Raw genomic sequence first — 27,042 nt, forward strand, 5'->3', positions numbered from 1 at the left:
CCTCCTGAAAAAGCATCTTTGGGACCATCTCCATAGACATTTAAGACCTGTGGACTTCCAACTCCCAGAATTCCCCACCCAGACAAGCTTCTTCTTCTTCTCCTCCTCCTCCTCCTTTTTCATTCTTTCTTTGGAAGGACAGATACTGAAGCTGAAATACTTTGGCCACGAGATGAGAAGGGAGGACTCACTGGAACAGACCCTGATGTTGGAAAAGATGGAAGGCAAGAGGAGAAGGGGATGGCAAAGGGTTACAGTGTCACCAATGCAATTCAATGAACGTGGATTTGGGAAGACCATGGGGTTGCGAAGAGTCAAATGCGAAGCATCAACAGCTTTTAAACGCTACAGTGCACGGGTAGAGATAGAAACACGCAGGCAAGTTTAAAGTTCAATATTCATTCTTTTTTTCTCCAAATACAAAAAGCTGTTACAATTCAACTCAACACAAAGCATGTTCAGAGTTACAGAAACTGAAACGTCGTATAAAAAGTTACACATTTAAGATGATTCTCTCTCCCCCCCCTTTTTTTTTTAAAAAAAAAATCCTCTCCTGTACTGAACTAACAGAATTGTTATCTTGATGAAAATATTAACAGCTACTGACCCACAGTAAAAAGCTACAGGGGAAAAAAATATTTCTTTGAAAACAAAACAAAAACAAAATCATAATTACTGTAAGATAGCCATTTCTCCTCCCCTACGGTTTTAATGGTTCTTTGCAAAAGAAAAAAAGAAACAGATTAAAAAAACACCTCAAAGACAGGTGACACCAAACTGCAAGAAGTTCCCAAAAGGTGTGGAATTTATAGTCACCAGCAGATAGGGTGGAGGTGGAGTGGAAAGGGGAGAATTTGGGAGGGAGTCTGCAGGATGCGGTCCACAAACAGGATAGCCACATGACCCAAATCCTTTTTTTTTTTTAAAAAATGCGCACTGTGACCACTCTCTTAACTGGACCACCCCCTGCAGACACCCCTGGAGAGAATAGCGGTAAATCCTACGGGAGCCCCTTCCAATGCTGCCCCCCCCCCCAACTTCTGTAGGAAGTTTAGATACCTGGATGGGTCCTGGTCTAAAAGGATTTTTTAAAAAAGTACAATTTTATGAACACTGAAGAAGACCCTAGCTTCTTACGGAATAAAACAAATCTTAAAAAGAAGAAAAAGAAGTGGGGGGAGCTAAATGATCTTCAACAAGGAACCATGTAACTTTCCTCATGAAGGATGGTAGAAAGGACATAACATGCCTAGCTGTACAAGTAAAAACCCAACCATCCTCAAGAACTCTTAGAGAGGGGAAGCGGGTGGAAACGCCCAACTTCCCTCTTCTGGATCTCTCTCTCTCTCTCTCTCTCTTGCTCTCAAGATTCAGAAATGCCCGTCACTGTGCTGTTCCTTTTTCCCTGGGGTGGAGAAACAACACCCTCCCGAGCTATCACTGTGTGCTTGAGCCTCCCTGCGAGGTGCCCGTGTAGCTCCCGTAGTCGTAGTTGCCGTAGTACTGAGGCCACTGACCCTGGTTTTGATAGTATTGATTCCATTGTTGGGTGTACTGTGGGGAAAAAGGAGAAAATTGATCAGTGGACAGGTAATATTCTCTACCCCCGCCCTGGGGGAGAAAAAAAACAACCTTTCCATTTCCATCTGCTGGCTCATCTCAGATTACGTCAGGTTTGTCTCCTCCCCTCCAAGGTCCCTCTCTCTTCACAAAAACTTAAGACTTAGAATAAGTTTATTGTCACTTTGAATGTACACTAATTGGCATACATTAAAATGAAATTTCGTTGCATGCAGCTCTTCACCTCTAAAATACACTACATAACCACAAATAAATAACTAAATAAACACACACACACACACAAATAAATTATGCATGTACACACATATAGTAGTTTTCCTTGTCAAAGGCGAAGGACCAACAAGAGAATGAATAGCTGAGTTGGTGTAGCCTTGGCAACTTTTAAGACTTGTGGATTTCGACTACCAGAATTCCAGGGAGTTGACTGGCTGGGCTGGGGAATTCTGGGAGTTGAAGTCCACCAAAGTTGCCAAGGTTGAATATCGCTTTCATTAAACTCCCAATCTGGAGGAGGATGGAATCACTGCTCCATTTTTTGCACCCCACTACAAGTAATCCTCGATTTTTGGCCACAATTGGGATTAAGAATTTCAGTGGTTAAGCAAGGTGGTGGCTAAGCGAGTCACAGCCGATCTGATGACCCTTCCAGAGCATGGCTATTAAGCAAATTGGAACGAGCTCCCCGTCGAGATCCGGACCCTTACTACTCTCCCGGCCTTCCGCAAAGCCACGAAGACCTGGCTGCTCCGGCAGGCTGGGGGGCTGTTGAAATAGTCAGCCCCACGGGAACTATGAATGTTGTGTTTTTTAAATTGTTGTTTGTCTATTTGTCTATTTATCCCCTTCCTTTGTTTATTGTAAGCCGCCGGGAGTCCTTCGGGAGTGGGCGGCATGCAAGACCAATACATTCAATTCAATTCAATTCAAATACCTGCGATTGTTAACTGAATCACATGGCTGTTATATGAAGTCGGGTTTCCCCTACTGGCATGGCTCGTCGGAAGCCAGCTGAGATCACACATGGTGATCACATGACCACAGGGCCCTGTAATACATGGGTGGCCCCACAGCATCCTCTTAATGCCCCAGACTAGTCTTTGCTTCTCCACACTTACCTGTTGGTACTGGCTGTAGTTGGGCTGACTGTAGGCTGGTGGGGTTGGGGCTGGCGGAGGAGGAGGAGGAGGCTGGGTGTAACTTTGGCTGTAACTGCCGTAACTTCCGTAGTTGTAGCTGGGAGCAGTGTAGGCCCCCTGGCTGTAGCTGGAAGGCGGGCTGTAGGGCTGGCTGTAGCTTTGCTGTGGACGACAAGAGGGACAGTTGGTATCCTCAGCTGAGGCACAGCCCCTCTGAATCCCATTTAGTGGGTCCCCCCGAAATGCCTAATGCTGCCGGCTGAAGCATATCTGGCTTGTAGGCACAATTTGCAAGAACAATTTCCTCCTCTCCTCACTGACATCTGTTTTTGCCCCAAAGGGACATTCCAAAAGCTGCGTTTGGGTGTAGTGGTTTAAGGCACCAGGCTAGAAACTGAGGGATGGTGAATTCTAGTCCTTGCTTAGGCATAAAAGCCATCTGGGTGACTTTGAGCCAAGCACCAGGAGACTGGGAGTTCTCGTCTCACTTTAGGCATGAGAGCCATCTGGGTGAATTTGGGCCAAACACCAGGAGACTGGGAGTTCTAGTCCTTCCTTAGGCACGAGAGCCATCTGGGTGACTTTGATCCAAGCACCAGGAGACTGGGAGTTCTAGTCTCACTTTAGGCATGAGAGCCATCTGGGTGACTTTGAGCCAAGCACCAGGAGACTGGGAGTTCTAGTCTCACTTCAGGCAAGAAAGCCAGCTGGGTGACTTTGGGCAATCATCAGGAGACTGGGAGTTCTAGTCCTGCCTTAGGCACGAGAGCCATCTGGGTGACTTTGAGCCAAGCACCAGGAGACTGGGAGTTCTAGTCTCACTTCAGGCAAGAAAGCCAGCTGGGTGACTTTGGGCAATCATCAGGAGACTGGGAGTTCTAGTCCTGCCTTAGGCACGAGAGCCATCTGGGTGACTTTGAGCCAAGCACCAGGAGACTGGGAGTTCTAGTCTCACTTTAGGCAAGAAAGCCATCTGGGTGACTTTGGGCAATCATCAGGAGACTGGGAGTTCTAGTCTCACTTTAGGCATGAGAGCCATCTGGGTGACTTTGAGCCAAGCACCAGGAGACTGGGGGTTCTAGTCCCGCCTTAGCCATGAAAGCCAGATAAGTGACTTAGGGTCAGCTACTGTCTCAGCCCAACACACCTCACAGGGGTGTCGTTGTGGGGAAAATAGGAGGAAGAAAGTGTCTTGGACACATTCGCAGCCTTGAGTAGTTTGTAAAAATAATAAGGCGGGATATAAATGGATTTGTAACGTATCGACATGCCAAGGGCTAACGGAGCACCAGGCCTTTAAAGGTGTCCTATTGATAGGTATCAAAGATGTTAAATATGATGCTCCCCTCTCTGGCTATTCCTCAGCTTTCCTTACAGCCCCCCCAAGACACGCCACTAAATGCTTCCTCAGCTGCCGTGATCCTCCCCAGATTCATCCCTCCATTACCACCCATCCCCATTTGAAGGTGTTTCGGCATTTCCCCAAACAGAATCTGGAGTCGAACCCTGGACACCCCACCCTACCTGTGCCCCTTGATTGTACGACACCGGTGGGGGGTTGGTGGCAGGGCCCATGGCTGGAGGAGGGGGAGCAGGAGCAATGCTGCTGCTCTTGTAAGGATTCTGGTCGCGTGCCGGGCTGTAGCTGCTCTGCTGTTGGTTGTTCTGATTGTAGCTGCCTCGGGTGTTGTTATTGTTGTCTCGGTTTCCACTCCCCCAGCGGTTCTGGTTGTAGCCGCCTCGGTTGAAGCCTGAATGGGAAAACCATAGTTATGAGCTTCCACTGAGGAGCCAGTTTGGTCTAGTCTAGTGGTTAAGGTGCTGGGCTAAAAAGCAGGACAAAAGTGGTAGCCCCAGCTTTGCAATGAAAGCCACAGGCCGACGGTGAGTTCTAGTCCTGCCTTAGGCATGAAAGCCAATTGGGTTGTTTTGAGCCAATCATCAGGAGCTGGTGAGTTCTAGTCCTGCCTTAGATCTGAAGGCCCATTGGGTGACTTTGGGCCAATCATCAGAAGACGGTGAGTTCTCCGAAAACTATTCTTGGAACTCTGGATGATTGGTGACATTATGGTCAACTGAAAATATGAATGTATATTGTAAATTAATGGGAATTCTTTGTTCTAATCTCCGCTTTTTCTCCTTGGAGATAGGTGATATTATAATACTTTAAAACCTATTGTTATTTGATAGGTAATTATGAATTTAAGGAAATAAGGATTGTTACAAATGAAAGAATATTTACGGTAATTTGAACACATAATGCTCAATGACACTGAAACATTTAGTTATGTTTAATGGAAAACCAGTCATGTTATTCTTAATCTTAAGAATTGATGCACAAAAACTGGTTACACGTTTTTGCTTGATGAAATGGGAGGAAAGTTGTTTTTTCTCTCTCTTGCTTTTGCTTTGTATGTGTTGTTTGGTTTTTTCTTTAAGAAAAAGAATAAATATATATATATTAAAAAAAGATGATGATGATGGTGAGTTTTAGTCCCGCCTTGGGCATGAAAGCCAATTGGGTGACTTTGGACCAATCATGAGATGGCAGGCCTGGGGTTGATGAGTTCCCCTCCCCTCTCGACTTGTATGGCTGTATGACTCTTGTGTATTTTAATTACGTGTATTGTGTTTGTGTCCCCTTTTCCCCTTCTGAGTTGTTCGCCGCCCTGAGTCCCTCCCGGAGAAGGGCGGCATACAAATAAACTAAACCTGAACCTGAGTTCTAGTCCCACCGTAGATATGAAAACATGGGTGTCTCTGGGCCAATCACAGGAGACAGTGAGTTCTAGTCAAACTACATTGAAATATTATATGGATGGGGAGACATCAGAACTTTGAAACACCACATATGTGAGTCCCAGGTAGGTCTACTACAATGGTCCCCAAACTTGGCAACTTTAAGACTTGTGGACTTCAACTCCCAGCTCTGCTGGCTGGAGAATTCTGGGAGTTGAAGTCCACAAGTCTTAAAGTTGCCAAGTTTGGGAACCACTGGTCTACTAGAATATCCAATGGTTGCTAAATGACCAGCTGTCAGTCAAGAACAGAGAATTGAGGCAAACAACCTTCTCATCTCACCGAGGCCATAAAGCCAGCCTTACCTCCACTTCCGCCGCCACCACCTCCAATTCCGCCGCCACTTCCACCACCGCCTCTGTAGCCGCCTCCTCCTCCTCCGCTGCCTCCTCCTCCGCCGCCTCCGCCGCCACCACCTCCTCGGTTCTGGAAGCCGCCCCGACTGCTCATGGGCGGCCCTCGATTGTCAAAGCGCTGAAATCCTCCTCCGCCTCCTCGGCCGCGGAATCCGCCGCCGCCCCCTCCTCCTCCTCCGCCCCAGCTGTCGAACCGCTTTTCGGGAGGCGGGCCAGCTTTCTTGCCTTCATCGTTGTACTGCCTCACCAGCTTCTCCGCCTCGTCCCGCTGCACCTCGATGTAAACCACCGAGTCGAGGAAATCGCCAGATTCCGGCAGGGTAAAGTTGGCTGCCGGGAAAGGAAACCGAGATGCTCGTCAGTCGGCGCGAAACAGGGTGGGATAGGGACAGGCTAAGTCACAGGGGGTGGGACGTAAGTGGGGCGGAGGTGCAGGGATTTGGGAGCAGCAGAAAAGAGAACAGAGGGGGGGGGGGAAGTGGGGAAGAGAACAGAGGAACACACCTTAAAATCACAAGCAGTGGGGGGGTGGGTAGGGTGTTCCTCACTTTGTGACCTATGGCAAGTAGGGAACCTTATCCTAGTTTCAAGCAGAAGGCTCTCTAAACAATCTCTGACTTACGTCCATTCATTTAGCAACTGTCCAAAGTTACAAGGGCATTCAAAACAGCGACTCACGATGCTCACGTCCGTCTCAGCAGCATCTCCACTGTCACGTAATCGACATCCAGATGCTTAGCAGATATTTAGGACTTTTATGAATTGCTGGCTGTGACCTTCCAACAAAGCTTCCGACAAAGAAACTCAATGGGGGAGGCTGGATTCACTTAATGACTGCATGATTCGTTTAAGCTGAAAGCTTTTTGCTGTTCTGTCTCTCCTACCCCCACCCCCCTCAAGAAGGCTTCTGTTAAACCTTCCCAGCAGTCAGTTGTAAGGGTGAGACTTTCAAACTTTTTAAAAGAGATTAAGCCATCAGGCTAGAAAGGAGGAGACCATGAATTCAAGCTCAGCCTTAGCAAGAAAGCCAGCTGGGTGGCTTTCGACCAATCCCCAGGAGATGCTGAATTCTAGTCCCGCCTTAGCCATGGAAGCTGTCTGGTTCACTCTGGGCCAATCACCAAGAGATGATCAATTCTAATCCCGCCTTAAGCATGAAAGGCAGCTGGCTGGCTTTAAGCCATTCACCAGGAGATGCTGAATTCTAGTCCTGCCTTAGTGGCTGGGCAATTTTGGGCCAGTCCCTCTCTCTCTCTGTCCAACTCACCTCACAGGGTTGTCATTATGGAGAAAATAAGAGGAGGAAAGTGAATTGGATATTGTTGGTTGCCTTATTTATAAAAATAACAAAGGCAGGATAGGAAAATAAAGAGAGAACTTGAAACATCTGAAGGATCCCTTTTAAAGTCCTTGACCTCCACCCACACACTCAAGGTGGATTTTCTCCTTCTCATACGTTCCCCCGAATGTGAGTTGTGTGGTGGCCTAGAGGTGGAGCTCTTGCCTCACCATCAGGAGGCTGTGAGTTCGGTCCTAGGTAGCGGCAGATATTTCCCTCTCTTGGTTCTCACACTGAGAATATAACTGCTGAACAAAACTCTGTACTGGCGTCAGGGAAAGGCATCCGGCCATTAAAAAACACTCTGCTAGCTCCATTCAGTTGCCCAGATTCCGCCCCGCAAGGGATTATGGGGTCGTTAAATGAAGATGATGGCATGTGCCATGAATGTAAGGCTTGGTTTTCCTCTTTCCGACACCCTACCTTTCATTTCTAACACCGCGTGATCGGGCACGTCCTTCCCCTCTTCATCGGTGCGCTTTATTGTCCGATCTTTTAAATCCTCGTCCGTGGGACAAATGACGATGGCTTTGCGTTGAAAACCTTCAAAAGGACGCATTTTTCGTCTCTGGGCCGACCCATAAACATTTGTCTACCAATGATAATAAAGAAGTAGATTTGTTAAAAAAAAATAAAATAAAAGACCTGTTATTTAGCACTTGAAGGCTCCCGACGCCCCACAACTGAACAAGGACTTCAAAGAGAGAAACACTGGCTTCCTGAACCTTCACCCTGCCCCATTCCTCCCTCCCTACGGATGGAAAAAAGGATGAAAATCATGGTAACGAAGCAACCTTGAAGAGATCCTCTCATTTTTTAAAAGATGGAAAACATGACAGTAATGTGCGTCTTTTTTGCCATTCAAATGACCCCCCCCCCCCCCAAGACCAGGCTGGTGGCTTTGCTCAGAGAAAAGTGCATTTTGCTTTAGGAGGAGGGGGAAATGAAGGAACAGGGCATCCAGAACGCATTCCTCTAAATGCACTGTTTGCGTATTAGAGCCATCCAGGCACTAGAGTTAACTAGCAGGAGGGTTTTAAAAAGATGTTCGTTGTCTTAAAAGGCCACCTCTGGAGGCCTTTTGAGGGGAGGGAAGAGGCAGGGAGGCTGCAATGATCTCAGCTGGGGACAGCCAAACTTGACAACTTTTAAGACTTGTGGACTTCAACTCCCAGAATTCCCCAGGGCGGCATGTGCCCATGGGTCTTAAAAGTTGCCAAAGTTGGACAACCCTTGATCAGAATGCATTATGTTTGAAAGGCCTTCGCCTTCAGAAAGATTTATCAAGACTCAGGAAGCCGGGGAAAAAAAGCTGGCTCAATTAGGCCTTATCTATAATTTGAAAAGCCGGAATTGCTGGTTGGCTTCGATTCTAGAATTAAAGGTTGCACAATGGCAGCCATGTATGGGAGGGTTGAGTGGCTCTATATAAATTTAATAAATACATAATAGTAAAAATGAAAAAAAAATAATAAACAAAAGGATCACACTTCTACCTACTCTGGCTGGCACATCTGGCCACAGACACCCCACCCACCCCAATTGACCCCGTGAATTAAATGGAGGGGGCTCATACCTGATCCAGGATGTAATTCCGCTTCTTCCGTGCTGCAATCTGGATTAGGCGGTTCAGGCACTGTGTCGCTTGCTGGATGAGAACGTCCCAGCGGCCGGCGTAATTGCGCTGCCGTCGGAGTCCCATTACCTGAGAAAAAGGCAGGTCGGTGAGGGCAGCTGGGGGGGGGGGGGGGAGTGGTAGGCCATAGCAAGAGTGCTCCCTATAGCTGGCTTGAAGGGTTCCACCACAAAACCGCAGTAGAATAAAGCGCGCTTGCCGAAAGCACGTATGTGACGTCATCACAGTGCGACGAAAATAGCACGCTGTGAGCAGTAAACTTAAAATTAACGCGTAAATCTAAACCTAACCCCCCCAAACCTAACCCTAAACCTAACCCTAACCCTTGACCTAACGCTAAACCTAACGCTAACCCTTAACCTAACCCTAAACCTAACCCTAACGCTTAACGTAACCCTAAACCTAACCCTAACCCTTAACCTAACCCTAACCCTTACCTTTATGTGAATCGGCTTGCTTTAATTTAATTTTAATTTTAATTTAATTTATTTTTTATTTTATTTGTCGCGCTGCTGATGACGTCAGATACGCGCTTTAATCGGGCGCGCTTTAGTGGACCGCGGTTTTGACGGGTCACGGGCTTGAAGTAGGTCTTGCGTCTGAAGAGGTTTGTGTCCCCCAAGGCAATTCACACAGGAGGACTCACGAAAGGAGGCTACTATCAGAATAATATGCAGGTAGTCCTCGACTTACAACTGTAATTGAGCCTGGAATTACAGTTGTAAGTCACTGGTCGTAAATTGAGGCACCAGACATGATTTTTCAACATTTTTTTTGCAGGTTAAGTTGTTGTTTAGCAACATTAAGGAAATGCTGATAAATGTGCTTGATAGCACACATTTCTGATTAGCAAATTGTTATTAAGAGGCCTCTACTGAAGCTTGTGAAAGTCGATGCCTTTAAATAAAATGTGTTAATCGGAAAAGATGCTTTCAAATATTTTGACCACCGGAGAATAACACGAGTTTTCTAGAAATAGACGGCAAGGATGTCCAACATGGCAACTTTAAAACATGGCTGGCTGGGGAATCCTGGGAGTTGAAGTCCACAGGTCTTAAAAGTTGCCAAGGTTGGACACCCCTGGTATAGGGAGGAGGCTGGACTAGAAGACCTCCAAAGTCCCTTCCCACTCTTGTTATTTCTCCTATAAAGCTGGAAACTGGGAGCTCCTTGTATTGGAATCCCTGCAAGGCAGCGATTTCACCGTCAATTCTCAAGTAGGACACTGCAGTCTTCTCCAACCTGCCACTTTGCAGATATTTTGGGACTGCAGCTCCTTGGAGTCCCAATTAATTAAGGGCTGACCAGAAATTCTGGGAACTGCAATCCACCCACTAGGGAGGGGGGCAACTTGAAAAGCCGGTCGTGACCCAGACTTTGAGCACTGTTGTATAAACAGGCCTGGTGATTAAAAGGGGTGGGGGGGGGGAATCTAATCTGTAATACACAATCTCTCTCTCTCACACAAACACAGACAGAGGGATGTAAATGGAACAATCTGGGGAACTAGGAATTTTTCACTATTCTAGAGCAGGGGTGTCAAACTCGATTTCATTGAGGGCCGCATCAGAGTTGTGTTTTACTTTGGGGGCCAGGGTAGGCGTGGCCAGCTCGACGTCACTTGTTTCGGGGGTACAAGCACTCTGCCAGCAAAAACAGGCTCCCGAGCTCCGTTTTCAGCTGAGACGGCTTCCTGCAACCCTCTGCCAGTGAAAACGGAGCTCGGGAGGGCTCCGTTTTCTCTGGCAGAGGCACTGCGGGCCAGTCCTTCCTCGTTTCCAGGGCAGATCTAAGGACACCACGGGCCAGATCCAGCCCCTGGCCCTTGAGTTCGATACCTCTGTTCTAGAAAGATAATTTGGAATGGTGAGACCCGAGCACCACACAAGGAGCTCCCGCCCTCGCCCCAGCTCCTGCCAACCCAGCAGTTTGAAAGCATGCAAATGTGAGTAGTTAAATAGGTATCACTTTGGCAGGAAGGTAACAACGCTCCGCGACATCATGCTGGCCACATGACCACGGAAATGTCTTCAGACAGCATCGGCTCAAAAGCCTTGAAAGGAGATGAGCACTGCCCCCTAGAGTCAGCAACGACTAGCGGAATAAAATCCGCAGGGACTCTTTATAAGAAAATCCGCCGGCTATAAAAGGATTTCCTGCAAGGGACCAGCCAGGAAAATCATTTTGAAAGAGACAGTGAGCTGTTCTCAGTTTGACATGGAAGGAAGCAACCACGAATGAGGAAGCAGACGGGGAGAAACCGGTGTTCTCTGCCTCCAACGCTTACCCTCATTTTGTCCATAATGGCGTTTGTTCCCAAAATATTATACTTCTTGGCTGGATTGGCTGCGGCATGCTTAATGGCCCACGTAGTCTTCCCAGCGGCAGGCAACCCCACCATCATCAAGATCTGAAACGGAGGGTGTGGTTTTAACATCTGCTGCAAACCACTAACGCAACCCCCCAAGCAGTTTCTCAAAGCAAATCTCTTCTTTACACATCAAGTCACGAAAAACAGTAGCTTTCCTCTGTTGACTGTCCAAGGACCATCCATTCCAGACCCAGAAATATGAGATTACAGGCATCTCCTAGCCTTAGAGGCATAGAACAACCATATATATATATATATATATATATATATATATATATATATATGTATGTATGTATGTATGTATGTATGTATGTATGTGCGCGCGCGTGTGTGTGTGTGTATATATATATATTTATAGTTGTTATAGTTATATATAGTTATATATAATTATATAGTTATATATATAGTTATATAGTTATATATATAGTTATATAGTTATATATATATATATATATATATATATATATATATATATATATATATATATATATATATATATAGTTATATATACATAGTTATATATATATATAGTTATAGTTGCGTTGTATTTGTGCTGATAAATAAATAAATGTAACAAAAGGCAACAGTAAAAATATTGGGTTTCTGTCTGGATGGTCTCTTGTGATGAGCCGAAGGACAGAGAATGGAAGTAGTGATCTTCCTCCCATATTTGGGCATACCAGGGATTGTGACTTTAAATATATATAGTTATAGTTATATACATATATAGTTATACACACACACACACACACACACACACACACACACTCTTATATATATTTATATATATATAGTTATATATATAGTTATATATATAGGCAGTTATATTAGGCACTAAGCCACAGGCTCTCCTCCTTTATCAGCTAAGCCAGGGAAATAGGTCTGTTGTGACACTATACATACATACATCTATAGCAGATACATATAGCAGAAATTTTGGGCTCAATTGTGGTCCTGAGTCGAGGACTTGCTGCGTAGTTGTATCGGTCTAACATCCAATCAGTGATAACCATCTTAGTTGCTGTGTTTGGATCTGTCAGACTCTGATTGGCCCTTTTTCACTCATGACAAATTGGGAGTCTGAGCATTAACCTCTGATTATTTTGTAATAGCAACAGCAGTGCTTTACAACGCTCTCTAAGCGGTTTACAGAGTCGGCCTCTTGCCCACAACAATCTGGGTCCTCATTTGACCCACCTCGGAAGGACGAAAGGCTGAGTCAACCTTGAGCCTGGTGAGATTCGAACTGCCAAATTGCAGGCAGGCAGCAGAAATAGCCTGCAATACTGCACTCTAACCACTGCGCCACCTCGGCTCTAAGCAGTTTAAGGCATGGTTTTAAACCCAGTTGATACAATACTATTTTTTTTTGGGGGGGGGGGGGGGGGGACGACTAGTCCTGGTCCACTCAAAGGACCTTGGCAACCAAACTCCAGAACCTGCCATGCCTGGATTGACATTTGGGGGTGGGGAGAACGACCACCTACTTCACATTCCCTTTTGTTCTTTGGTCCAATTGTGCCCCGAACTCTCTCGGACAGGGGGAGATGCTGTATGAAGGTGAATCCTGGTGGAATCGGAAAGAAGGTGTCTTCCCTTTGGCCGAAGTTGAACTCGATGGCACAGTTCTTCGCCAGGACATGAGGGAACAGGGCCTGCCCTCCCAAATTCTCCTTCCGTACTTGATAGGCCACCCCTAGCCACTTCCCATTCTTCATGAAGGACATTTCAACATCGTCGCCACACTCGAAGTCCTGAGAGGAGGGAAGGAACCGTCAATCAATTGAGAAACAGGGAAATGGAGGCCCGTGGAAGCTTCCAGTCTTCCCCTTTCCCACTTGGAGAAGGGAAGGTAAAGGAGATCCTGCGGGTTTTACTCCACTAGCCGTACCCCCAACTTTCGGAGGTGTTGCTCCTCTCCTCTAGTCCAGGAGTCACCAAACTTTTGGATCTCAGGGACCACTAAATTCATAATTTTAAATCTCGCAGACGACTAATATGATCTGCCTAATGACCGGCTGGGTGGGCGTGGCTAGGTGGTCATCTGACTGGGTGGGCATGGCCAACTCGATGTCACTCACGTCAAGGGGTGCCTCTCTGGCCTCTACTCATCCCTCCCCAGCCACTCCTCGCCTGCTCGCCCGGGCTCCTTAGGGTCCCAACAGGAAGCAGTTGCTGGAGCTAAGCAGCCACCACGAGAAAGAGTTGGCAAAACAGCTCAGTTCAAATGGGATCTGAGCAAGGAGGAGGCTCAGCAGAAGCACCTCACTGAGGACTACGGGCATGGGCTTTCCAAGCAGAGGGAAGACCTGTGGGGGTGCAAGGCCAGGTACTGGCACCTGGAGGTTCAGCGGGCTGGGATGGTCAGCCAGTTCCAGGCCATGATGCAGTCCCACTGGAACGAGGCCCTCCGGCTCTTTGCCACCAGTGGCGCTTCCCTCCAGCCTTCGCCCAAAGCCCCCCACCAGGAAGCCAAAGCAGAACCCAAGTCAGAATTTCTGCCCCCCTCCGACCCGCACAGAAAGACCCTGAAGGGGGAGGCTCTCTGCAGCAACACAAGCGTTCATTGCACGTATCCATCCCAGGGGCTGTAGTTTGAGGACCCCTGATTTAATGCCATATAAAAAATGCAAATAATTTTTCTGCGGACCCCAAAAATTTTCTCACGGACCACCAGTTGGTGACCCCTGCTCTAGGCCACTGAGCCACTGAAGAGCTTTCTGCAGTCATGTGGCCAGCATGACATCATGCTGCAGCATAGAGCATGCAGCGAAACGTGGAGCACTGTTACCTTCCCACCAAAATGGTACCTATTGATCTACTCGCATTTGTGTTCTTTCGAACGGCTGGGTGGGCAGGAGCTGGGGCAAGGTGGAGCTCACCCTGTCACACAGCAGCACTCGGGTCTCGAACCTGGGCTGCCGGCTTTCCAGCGGACAAGCCCGGTGTCTTAACCGCTGAGCCATCGTGGTGCCTTATTGGGGGTGGGGGTGGGGGAAGAGCTTCTGAAACAACACAGGCTGCACTCACCACGAGACAAGTGATGACGTCGTTCTCGGAAAAGGTCTCACCGTAATTTTCAAACTTGGAACTGGTGGATTTCTTTGCGGTGCCTCCGTAGCCATAGGAGAAAGCCTCTTCACCTAACGGGGGTGATAATTAATCTGAGCAGCCGTCCCATGGGAGACCAGGTGGCATTAGTGGGGCAGAGCACTCTTAATATCCCCAGTGTAGTTTTACTTAGCAGGGAAATTGCCTAGTTCAAAAGCTCTTGTTTCAACTAGATACTTAAAAGTAAAGACAGCCCAGCATAGTATGAAAGCTGGCTGGGTGACTTGGGGTAAATCGCCAGGAGACAATGAGTTCTAGTTCCACCTTAGGCATGAAAGCCAGCTAGGTGACTCTGGGACAATCAGCAAGAGATTGTGAATTTTAATCCTGGTTTAGGCATGAAAACCGGCTGGGATATTATGAGCCAGTTGTTCTCTCTCAGCCCAACTGATTTCACAGGTTTGCTGCTGTGCAGCAAATAGGGAGAAAAAAGCAAATTAGTATATTCGCCAACTTGAGTTGTTTATAAAAATAGGAATGGTGGAATGTGAAATAAATAAACAAAATGTACCCTGAGCCCTCCGAGATCTAGCAATTAAAGCTACTCACCTAACTGAGTGCTACATGAATCCAGTGACCAGCCAATACGCACAACGTGAGGATCTGGTTCAGTGGGAGGAAGGTGTTTGACGGAGATCTCTTCGTTGATCTAAAGACAAAAAAGAAAACATGGTTTATTACAAGATGGCCAACATTTATTACAGGAACAAGGGCTGATTAAATAAATCATTCAAGAACTATTACTACCTTCTTGATTAATTCCCAGATATTTAAAGGTTTAATGAAGAATTTCTAAAATATTTGATATAAACAAAATTATACGACAGGGTATGAATTCAAGTTATTCTAGATTTTTTTTAAAAAGCTGGTTGTTAAGCCAAAACCTCACGTGAATTCTTTTTTTTTAATTTAAAATGGGCTACGTTTTTCATTAGCAAGGGTTATAATCATTATCATCAGTCGATGAATGCAAGATAACCTTTGCTCTGCCGTAACACAACCGCTAACATTAAAATAATAAAATGAAGCAATAAAGAAGAAAAAGGCTATCCCTGTTGGTTGTTATGAGAAACTGAGTCACAATTTTTGGTTGAGTTCATGTAAAAACTGCTGTTAGAATTGTATTTGCACAAAATTGGAAGGGTAGAGAGATCCTCACAGATGAAAATGTGGTTTAAAAAAAATGTTACAATGAGCAGAAATGAAGAGATAAACGCTTGCAATTAAAGGAAAGGAAGAATCTGAGTATTATAATATATGGGAGCTATTTTATCAAAGGTTAAGCAATACGTATGAAAATAATGTATTATAAAGTTAAACAAATTAAGAAGAGAAATGTTATAATAATAGATACGTGAAGTTTTAAGTACTAGTATTACTTGCATTCTTATGGCCTAGTAAATAAAGGCAGGTGGCATGGGAGTGTGGAATTACAAGCAAGTTTCATGTAAACAAGCAAAACATTTGAACACAGACTGAATTCCAAGAAGTGGGAATTTTAATTGTCTCAGAGCAGATGTCAACCCTCGTGACCCGACAAAAGGGCGAACGACAAAACCGTGCCGACTAAACCGCGTCGCTAAAACCGCGACGTCATCAACGCGCCAACAACAACGCGCTGACAACAGCGCGGAGACAGAAGGGCGATTTCAATCGACAGAGGGGCGATTTAAGTTAAGGTAAGGGTTAGGTTTAGGTTTAGCGTTAAGGTAAGGGTTAGGTTTAGCGTTACGTTGAAGAGCCAAGGTGGCGCGGTGGTTAAATGCAGCACTGCAGGCTGACTGCTAGATCAGCAGTTCGGCTGTTCAAATCTCACCGGCTCAGGGTTGACTCAGCCTTCCATCCTTCCGAGGTGGGTAAAATGAGGACCCGGATTGTTGTTGGGGGCAATATGCTGACTCTGTAAACCGCTTAGAGAGGGCTGAAAGCCCTATGAAGCGGTATATAAGTCTACTGTTATTGCTATTGCTATTAGGGTTAGCGTTACGTTTAGGTTTAGTTTTACAGCGCGCTTCTGTCGCCACGCTGTTGTCGCAGCGATTCAGCGCTCATTCGTTGGAGCGCTTTAGAACACGCGGTTTTCTCACTGCGGTTTAGTCGGGCGCGGTTTTGTCATTTGCCCTTTTGTCGGTGAACCGTCAACCCTTGGGGGTTTCACTAATTTAGTCCCCGCAAGAAAATGCCAAAAATTAAGGAATAACTCACGCAACTGTCACAGCTACCCCATAACCTCCCTCTATCCTGTCCTCAGATGCCAATATACTCCTCAGCTCACAAGTCTGCCTGTTTGTAACTTAGCCATGTTAGCGATGCTTCTTTTCGTATAATCTGCCCCTCCGCAGTGAGGAGGCACGTTGCCTCACCTTCATCTCATAGCACACCCTTCCACGCCGCACCCCGTACGTCGCTCGTGCGCCTGACCAGAGGTAAGCAAATCCTTCGATGGTCAGAGGGTATCCACTGTATCGATCGCGGGCCACTTTGAAATGGAGATCGCAATTATCTGAAGAGGAAAGCAAACGTCGCCGTCAATGAAGACCAAAGGAGATGGATAGTAGAAGCAGCCATGGGCTAAAACCCAGGACAGATCACAGCAAGGTATTAAGGTGAGGCTTTTTCCTTGAGGGGAAAATGACTCTCCTGATGCTAAGCTAGGATAATATGGAAAGAAGAATTAGCCAACTCATTTCTCCTATCAAAATTGCTGCATGTAAATGGCTGTATTAAAGCAGCACGGACTGAAATAGAATAGGAATGGAGAATTCTTCCTGGAAAAAAAAAATCACTTCTGCTTTGCAAGCTTAAAAAACCCTCAAACCACACCTCTATTCAATAATTTCCTTGCCAAAACAGGCTGGCTTAGTGTGAAATTATGATGTGTCATGACTCAGGGCTATTAAAACCAATCCACTTAGGGGGGTTTGTAGTTTTTAAGAGAGAAATCAATGTCTTACAACTCACCAGAATCTGAGGCACTTCACCATTTACCCACCAACCCTAAACACTTACAAGTAGAAAGGTTGTTTTTTTAACCATTCAGTTGTATCTGACTCTTGGCAGCTTTATAGGAAAGGGCTCTCTATGCCGCCCTGTCAATCACAGCTTCTTTCAGCTGCTGGATGTTCAACTCTGCCTCAGATTTGAGGCTTTCGAGCCAGCGTTTTTCTTTGCTTGCCCCTTCTTCTTCCACTAACCCTGCCTAGCAACGTTGCCTTCTCCAATGAGTTTGCACCAGAAAGAATAAAAACATTTCCACTTCCACCTATTCCGAGGGAGGGTTTGCCCACTCATGACCCAAACTAAAACAACTGCAAAAAAAAGAGCTGGATTTAAGCCTTCCCGCTAGCAGAGCCAGAGCTGAAATTTCTTTCCTGCCGGGAACCAATAATCTAAAGGACTTTTCCTCAAGCCCTTTCCCTGAATTTCAAATATCGTGACCCAAGCAAGCCTCTAACTCAGCTGCTGTCATCTGACTGCACTTCAAGAGATAAGAGATGCGAGATGATTGAAGGACACAGGAACAGAGCCGAAGGGGGAAAAATCCACTCTGTGTTGACTCTGCAAACGAGCAAGATCAGGCGAGGGGAAATCTGGGTCTCGGGAAGGGAAGCAAAATAATTTTTATTTATTTCCTACGTTGCGGAACTGCCCTCCTCCCTTCAAAGAGGGACGCCGGGCAGCTTACAGTCAAATGTAAAAAAATATACAAAGAGATATATAGAGAAGTTAAAAACAATGCCGTAAGCTCTGTAACTCACAGGTATCGATGGCCACCAGGGTGTCGTCAAAATCGTCCTCATCGTCTTCCGCGGGCGGCTGAGGAGATCGGCCCCTGGAAGAGAGGCAGGAAATGGAGCTTCCATAAACCCCTTTGAGGCAAACAGAGAGACGGGGCCTGCGAGGAAGGCCGAGAGAGGAAACACAGGGCCCGATTCCAGGAAACAAATCCCACATGTTGCTGTGTTGATCAAACTGGGAACCCTTTGGGAGCTGCTATCTAAGTCAAAAACGGCCTTTCCCATTACTGTTGCCCGTGATTCAGAGATAGGAAATCTGCATTTTTTCCGGTAATCGCCTGGAACTACAACTCCTAGAATCCCGAGGAAACAGGGCCCAAAAGGGAGGGATGCTGGGTGTTGTAGTTCAGGAACATCATGAAGGTTTCATTTGGTGAGAGGAGCGAGATAGACAGATAGCTGGATGGACGGACGAGCGGACAGATACATACATAGCAGATCTTATAAACCGCTTCAGAGTGCTTTTGCAACATTCTCTAAGCGGTTTACAGAGTCAGCATCTTGCTCCCAACAATCTGGCTCGTTTTAACGACCTTGTGAGGATGGAAGGCAGAGCCAACCTGGAGCCAGTCAGGATTGGCTTCCAGGCCGCGGGCAATTAGCCTGCAAAATGCTTCATTACACACACACGCACACCATAACAATCTGCATTTATAAAGATGTTATAAAATTGGGATTCATTTCAAACCAAATATATATGGTACTTTAAAGCTTAAAGCTAAGGATCAGGTAAGGAGCAGCCGCTCGTCACGCCCAGTCTTCCATCCGATCACGCTTACAATCTTTACAACTGAGTGAAATCAAGCGCCATTGCCAAGATGGCAAAATAGATGAAGATGATGAGCCGAGATGGCGCAGTGGTTAAATGCAGCACTGCAGGCTACTTCAGCTGACTGCAGTTCTGCAGTTCGGCTGTTCAAATCTCACTGGCTCAGGGTTGACTCAGCCTTCCATCCTTCCGAGGTGGGTAAAATGAGGACCCGGATTGTTGTTGGGGGCAATTTGCTGACTCTGTAAACCGCTTAGAGAGGGCTGAAAGCCCTATGAAGCGGTATATAAGTCTAACTGCTATTGCTGTTGAAAAATAGAATGCCTTTGACAAAGGCCTCCAAAACAGATCCTGCCCTCAAGGACGCCTCTGGGCTCGGCTGCTTTCCTGGGCCGTTTTGGAAAAGATAAATCAAGCTAGATGAACGAGGTAAGCGCACACGCCCCCCCCCGCCCCGAATCCTTGTCTAAACGTACCTTTTATCCTCGCGATATTCGTAATACCCGCGCCCCCTGGACTCGTCAAATGTCCTCTTGTGGCCTTGCTGTGGCTGCTGCTGCTGCTGCTGCTGTTGCCAGGGCTGATATGAGTCTGAGGTGTTATACCCGGAGGAGGGCGCATTGTAAGAGGAAGCCGAGGTATTGTAGCCAGAAACGGAAGAACTGTAGTTAGAGGGGGGTGCGTTGTAACCAGACGCCGGCATGTTGTGGCTGGGAGGGGCCTCCTCTTCCTTTATTTCTGTCTTCATGTCTGCATTTTGAACACAACATTTCAGCGGGCGAAGAAACCCCCGCGTGAAAAAGGAACAACCGCTGCCGTTTAGTCTGAAAAAGCCAGCGACCCTCGCCCTAAGCGCAAGAGAAAGCTCTCTTTTCCATTCTGCTGCTACCGAATGGCTTGGCCCAGAGCCAGCCAACGGTTAAGAACCCGGGAAGGGATGCTAAGCAATAAAACTGGTGAGGAAATTATCATCGGATTGATGTGTCGGAACCAAAAGTATCTATTTAATCCCCCCCCCGCCAAATTTTCCTTGCTTCTGCTCTTACGATCTGCAGATTCTATTATTAGAATAAGACGGAGATACGATCAAGATAACAAGAGATGTTCAGGCGGAGAATTCTAAAGGGAACAATGTAATATTCAATTAGGGCAATGATCCCAGGCGGGGTTGAAACAAAACAAGATGTATTCCTCGCCCGACTGTGGTTTTGAAAAAAAAGGGAGAAGCTAAAGGTTCACAATAAACCGGAAAAACAAAATCCATTATATTCCCCTTTATGGAAAATACAGCAAAGTGAAAACGATACAATGAGCTAAAAATACGATTCCCCTTAGTGGGGAAAAAAAACTGTACGGAAGTCTTATCATTCAATATGCAGATCATTTGGAAATAGATAATCCTCGACTTACGACCGTCATAGGAGTCTGTTGCCAAGCGCCTGAATTTTGATCCCAGGACCATGGAGATGTTGCAATGGTTGTTAAGGGTGAAAAACAGTTATTTTTTCCCCCACACTATCGTAATTTTGAACAGTCACTAAATGAATCGTTGTAAGTCGAAGACTACCTGGGCTACATTTTGGTACATTTGTCCAGTAAAAAGTATCTCTCTCCGTTCCCTACCACCAAAGGTTGTTTTTTTTTTTTAATGCAAAAAGCAGCTAAGGAATTCTAGTAGTGCTACTTCAAAACTTCCTACCCGACCACTGGAAACGCTCCCTCGTCAACAAAATCAAGGTTCCCCCCCCCCACTCCCCTCCCAACAGTTTACCTGATCGATCTTGGCTTACAGGCACACGCTCGTAACCCAATTCGTTCTCCTGTTTAATATTGAAATGCTCAAAAGACTGATATCCTTGCCGGTTGTCTTGGCGAGTGTTGTCACGGATGCCATCTTGAAAACAGGAATCAAAAAGAAGAAGATTAGCGCTCCTGTTTAGTGCTACTTTGGGGAAAAAAAGAAAAAAAACCAATTCTTCTTTCACCGTCAGCAAGCGGTTGGGCTAAAAATGGAGTTGAGTGGCAATCCCAGGAACTCACCATTACCTGGATGGTTGCGGAACAGTTACTACCTTCAGTGCAATTAAGCGGCCGAATCTTTTTCCGGAGTACCGCGATTCAAGATGCAGATGGGGCAGAGAAACGGCGGGGTTTCATGTGAGAACGCCCCATCCTGAAAACCAGCTTAGACAGTATTGTGTGGCAAACTGAAATGCCAGGAAGGAGGTTATTCTGTGCTGTTTTTCTCTGAATACGACTCCCACCCCCAGGGGAGGATGAAAATAGTGCTGCTAAGGAGAGGGTTTGCTCCTTGATTACGGCAAGGCTGAATGCCAAAGCTAAACAACACAGGAAACCAGAGGGTGCAGCATGTCTTCCGCATCACGCCAAAAAAAATTGTGCTTGGTGTAGAAACCCCAACCCCCCTATATTTTAAGCCCAAAGCAAATCACAGGGAGAAATCTCCCCTCTTAGATTCAGCACACTTAGCTACCTTGTTTGATATTAGCTAGAATATTATTTTGCCTTGTTGTGATATCTATGTTAACCAAAGAAATAATCGAGTTGGAAGGAACCTTGGAGGTCTTCTAGTCCAACCCTCTGCTCAAGCATGACACCCTTACACCAGTGGTAGTCAACCTGGTCCCTACCGCCCTCTAGTGGGCGTTCCAGCTTTCATGGTGGGCGGTAGGAGTTTGCTGTAACTCTGCTTTATAAATTTTATAAAGTAAAGTTACTTCCCTACTTTATAAACCACCATTACTGTGGAACCGGTGGGCCGTTAGAAATTTTTACTACTAACAGAGATACAGAAGTGGGCGGTAGGTATAAAAAGGTTGACTGCCCTACACCATTCCAGAGAAGTAGCTGCCCAATCTCTTCTTAAACAACTCCAGTTTTGGAGGACTCACAACTTCTGGAGGAAAGTCAATCCAACGATTCATTGTTCTAACTTTCAGGGAAATTCTCTTTAATTCTTGGTGATTAATTTCCATCCGTTGCTTCTTGTCCTGCCCTCAGGTGCTTCAAATATTGGAACACCGCTATCATGCCACCCCCTAGTCCTTTACTTTTTACTAGCCAAATCCAATCGGCCAGTTCAGATATTTATTTTATTTAGCGCATGGCATAAGATACATGGACAGCAGCAGTAAAGACACATGGAAAGAACGCATGGTAATATGATACACGGAAGATGGGAGGTGCATGGTCAATTTCGGGAGGTGGAAGAGATTCAGAGGACAGTTCAAAATAGGTAAGTGATCAATTGCAGTCTTTACACCTACAGGACACGCTAGGTGCTGCCTGGAGATCCCGTGGGTCCTTTTCCAAGAAGCAGCTGTGCTGAAGCTTCCCTTAAGGCAAGAGGATCACAGGCGTCGCCTGGCAACAAAGGGCGGCATTGGGGGAGGGGGGGGAGACAAATGCCCAGATGCCATAAAAATAAACAGGGCACTTTGGGAGCCAAGAAAAGTCCCGAGCAGCCTGGATCGCCCACAGGCCTCCTGGGGCTGGGAAGCTTCCTTAGTGGGGACATCTCTATGGAGATTCTCAGTCCTCCAGGTTAGGTTCTTCCAATGGTGGTTCTTCCTTCCTTCCTTCCTTTTCTTTCTTTCCATCTCTTTCCTTTCTCCTCTTTTCTTTCCAAAAGGCAAATGGCCTTCGTTTTTCCTTGAAGACGTTTCCCTTCTCCTCCCAAGAAGCTTCATGGGTTCTTCAGTTCAACTGAAGAAGTTTCTTGGATGAGGAAAAACTAAGCCCAGTTGCCTTTTGGGGAGGGGGGGAAGCATTTTGGGGGCTCTTAAGGGAGAAACATCCTCGGTTTTTGCAGGACAGCCCAAGAAACGTCGGCTGTCCGTATCCCAGGCCGGGATCACCCCAAGAAAGGCCACCCACACCAGATCCCACCGGAGGAGGGCCACCCTCTGGCAGGCTGGGCAGGAGACGGATCCTTCCCCAAAGGTCCAGGGCTGCGCCGCTTGCCGGCCCATGATCCCAACCCCAACCTCCTTGAGACCCATGTTCCACAGCTATAAGGATCTCCCGAGGAGGGACTGCTGGCTGTGAGCCCATCCTTCCCAGATCTATCGAGACCCATCCTCTCCAGTTAGGGACTCCCCGGAGACCCATCCTCCACAGCATCACGGTGTCCTCACTGACCATGCTCCCCGGCCATCCTATTCCCCCCTCCCTCAGGAGACTCATCCTCCTCACCTAGGATTGTCTCCTCACAAGCCCATATTCCCCAGCGGTGGGCTGTCTCGTAGAGCCCATGCTCCCCGGCCAGAGCATCCCCCCTCAACGAGCAGGAAGCCACATTCCCCGACCTCCCCCGTGAAGATCCATCCTCCCCAGCTCTTACGCCTCCCCCGACCCCCATCCTCCCCGGCAAAAGACGCCTCCCCAGACTCCATCCTCCCCAGCGAGGGGGTTGCTTCGTACGACCCATGCTCCCCGGCGAGGAAGTGTCTCCCCACAGACCATGCTCCCTGACCATAACATCCGCCCCGGAGACCCATCCTCCCCGGCCAGCCGTGCGTCCCCCTCACGGGCCCGCCCGCGTCCCCCTGCTTCCCAGGGCCCATGCTCCGCAGCCCGAGACCCATCCTCCGCAGCATGGCGGTCTCCTCACTGACCATGCTCTCCGGCCATCCTATTCCGCCCCCTCAGGAGGCCCATCGTCCTCGCCTATGATTGTCTCCTCACAAGCCCATGTTCCCCAGCGGGCGGGAGGCCGCATTCCCCCACCTCCCCCGTGGAGACCCATCCTCCCCAGCCTCCTCACAGACCCCATGTTCCCCAGCGAGGGGTTGCTTCGCATGACCCATCCTCCCCAGCGAGGGAGTGTCTCCCCACAGACCATGCTCCTCCGCCCGGGAGACCCATCCTCCCCGCCCGCCAGCCGTATGTCTCCCTCACAGGCCCGCCCGCCCGCGGTCCCCCTTCCTCGCAGGGGCCATGCTCCGCGGCCCGTGCTCCCCAGCGAGGGCCGCCGCGTCCTCCTCCCCTCCGGGCTCGCTTACAGTGTCCGTCAGAGAGCGGCTCTCCGTCCGAGCCAGAGCCCGAGCCTCCTCGGGCCTGCTCAGCTTCTAGCGCCGCATGCAGCCGCCCGGCCAGTTCGGCCTTGAGCCCGCGGGTGTCGAGGCCGCGGCGGCCGAGCTCCTCCTTCAGCTCGCTGACGCGCAGCCTCCGCACATCCATGGCGCGCTCAGTCCCGGCCGCAGGGTCGCCGTTGCCCGGCCATCGGGGCTCCGTTCCGGGCTCCGCTCAAAATGGCCGCTCTCCCTTAACCCCCGCCATGCAACGGGCGCTCCGGTTGGCCCACCTGGCGGTGGAAGAATGAGAGGCGCCCTCTGATTGGAGAAAGTGGGCCGCCGCCTTGGGCCCCCTCCTCTCCCTTCCTCCGTCTCCCGCTCATTCCCTGCCTGTACAAGGAGCTCGCGCATTGGGCGGAAATAAAGGTCAGTCTATAAAGGGTCTCCCCATTGGCTGGGAAGGGCTCGTTTCCTTCCCCGCCTTCACTTTCCCTGAAACTGGTCAGGGAAAGGAGAGAGGGGGAAAACAACTGACTGACGAACGAGGGGGCTGGGCTTAACGTTCCCGAAGGCGAATCCCCGAGGCCTCTCCCTTCCTAACTTCTCATTGGCTGGAAGCCCGGCTTGTTTGTGCTGTTATGTGGAGGCTTTTCCTCCCCCCCCCTCTTTTCTATTGGCTGAGCTTCCCTCCCTGGGGATGATGGGAGTTGAAGTTCAATACACCCGAAAAACAACAAATTAGGAAAAAGTGACTCAAGGCGAAAAAAGAGGTGTTTCCCCTCCAATACTTCTTTATATTTATCTCCTCTATATGAAGATATATAACATTTAAACATGATATCCTAAAATGTATGCTACACACAAGCTTATGTAATATTGTATATCAGATATAACCTGCATTTCTGTTTAATGGTGATTTAAGATGAATTATGCAACTGTAAAAGCAATATTGCCTCCAAATCGAGCATAAACTAGCCAAAATTAAATACCTAGTAGAGTTTATATCCCTACTGAACAAAATGGCATTTGAATATAGAGCAACTTTGGCTAAAGTAGAGTAGAGTAGAACAGAATAGAATAGAATAGAATATAGGAAGTAGAGTGGAATAGAAATATGGAATAGAATAGAAATATAGAATAGAATAGAAACATAGAATAGAATAGAATAGAAAAATGCAATAGAATAGAATAGAAATATAGAATAGAAACATAGAATAGAATAGAAAAATGCAATAGAATAGAATAGAAATATAGAATAGAAATATAGAATAGACTAGAAATATAGAATAGAATAGAATAGAATAGAATAGAATATAGGAAGTAGAGTGGAATAGAAATATGGAATAGAATAGAAATATAGAATAGACTAGAAACATAGAATAGAATAGAATAGAAAAATGCAATAGAATAGAATAGAAATATAGAATAGAAATATAGAATAGAATAGAAATATAGAATAGAATAGAAATATAGAATAGAATAGAAATATAGAATAGAATAGAAATATAGAATAGAATAGAATATAGGAAGTAGAGTGGAATAGAAATATGGAATAGAATAGAAATATAGAATAGAATAGAAACATAGAATAGAATAGAAAAATGCAATAGAATAGAATAGAAATATAGAATAGAAATATAGAATAGAATAGAAATATAGAATAGAATAGAATATAGGAAGTAGAGTGGAATAGAAATATGGAATAGAATAGAAATATAGAATAGAAACATAGAATAGAATAGAAAAATGCAATAGAATAGAATAGAAATATAGAATAGAAATATAGAATAGACTAGAAATATAGAATAGAATAGAATAGAATATAGGAAGTAGAGTGGAATAGAAATATGGAATAGAATAGAAATATAGAATAGACTAGAAACATAGAATAGAATAGAATAGAAAAATGCAATAGAATAGAATAGAAATATAGAATAGAAATATAGAATAGAATAGAAATATAGAATAGAATAGAAATATAGAATAGAATAGAAATATAGAATAGAATAGAATATAGGAAGTAGAGTGGAATAGAAATATGGAATAGAATAGAAATATAGAATAGAATAGAAACATAGAATAGAATAGAAAAATGCAATAGAATAGAATAGAAATATAGAATAGAAATATAGAATAGAATAGAAATATAGAATAGAATAGAATATAGGAAGTAGAGTGGAATAGAAATATGGAATAGAATAGAAATATAGAATAGAAACATAGAATAGAATAGAAAAATGCAATAGAATAGAATAGAAATATAGAATAGAAATATAGAATAGAAATATAGAATAGACTAGAAATATAGAATAGAATAGAATAGAATATAGGAAGTAGAGTGGAATAGAAATATGGAATAGAATAGAAATATAGAATAGACTAGAAACATAGAATAGAATAGAATAGAAAAATGCAATAGAATAGAATAGAAATATAGAATAGAAATATAGAATAGAATAGAAATATAGAATAGAATAGAAATATAGAATAGAATAGAATAGAAATATAGAATAGAATAGAATATAGGAAGTAGAGTGGAATAGAAATATGGAATAGAATAGAAATATAGAATAGAATAGAAACATAGAATAGAATAGAAAAATGCAATAGAATAGAATAGAAATATAGAATAGAAATATAGAATAGAATAGAAATATAGAATAGAATAGAATATAGGAAGTAGAGTGGAATAGAAATATGGAATAGAATAGAAATATAGAATAGAAACATAGAATAGAATAGAAAAATGCAATAGAATAGAATAGAAATATAGAATAGAAATATAGAATAGACTAGAAATATAGAATAGAATAGAATAGAATAGAATATAGGAAGTAGAGTGGAATAGAAATATGGAATAGAATAGAAATATAAAATAGACTAGAAACATAGAATAGAATAGAATAGAAAAATGCAATAGAATAGAATAGAAATATAGAATAGAAATATAGAATAGAATAGAAATATAGAATAGAATAGAAATATAGAATAGAATAGAATAGAATAGAATAGAATAGAATTCCTTATTGGCCAAGTGTAATTGGACACAAGGAATTTGTCTTTGGTGCGTATACTCTCAGTGGTGTAAATTTGGGAAGACTGAATCTTAAG

General features: G+C 45.7%; 1 protein-coding gene across 2 annotated transcripts; it reads right to left on the bottom strand.

Annotated features, from left to right (window-relative positions):
• Window positions 1–383: 383 nt before the first annotated feature.
• HNRNPUL1 (heterogeneous nuclear ribonucleoprotein U like 1) lies at window positions 384–24,234 on the bottom strand. 2 transcript variants are annotated; one of them, XM_032227500.1, is made up of 15 exons: window positions 23,920–24,234; window positions 20,667–20,789; window positions 19,372–19,645; window positions 18,088–18,161; window positions 16,693–16,832; window positions 14,879–14,978; window positions 14,249–14,361; window positions 12,706–12,972; window positions 11,135–11,257; window positions 8,788–8,916; window positions 7,635–7,803; window positions 5,822–6,202; window positions 4,242–4,468; window positions 2,697–2,879; window positions 384–1,554 (listed from the first exon to the last, which is right to left on the bottom strand). In XM_032227500.1, the coding sequence occupies exons 1-15, from the start codon at window positions 24,095–24,097 to the stop codon at window positions 1,438–1,440; spliced, it is 2,598 nt and encodes an 865-aa protein (XP_032083391.1). In that variant the 5' UTR covers window positions 24,098–24,234; the 3' UTR covers window positions 384–1,437. The 2 variants fall into 2 exon arrangements, with proteins under 2 accessions (XP_032083391.1, XP_032083392.1); XM_032227501.1 differs by having other exon boundaries at window positions 5,843–6,202; window positions 23,920–24,233.
• Between the last annotated feature and the right edge of the window lie 2,808 nt (window positions 24,235–27,042).

The sequence above is a fragment of the Thamnophis elegans genome, chromosome 12 (assembly GCF_009769535.1).
Source record: "Thamnophis elegans isolate rThaEle1 chromosome 12, rThaEle1.pri, whole genome shotgun sequence".
NCBI classification, from domain to species: Eukaryota; Metazoa; Chordata; class Lepidosauria; order Squamata; family Colubridae; genus Thamnophis; species Thamnophis elegans.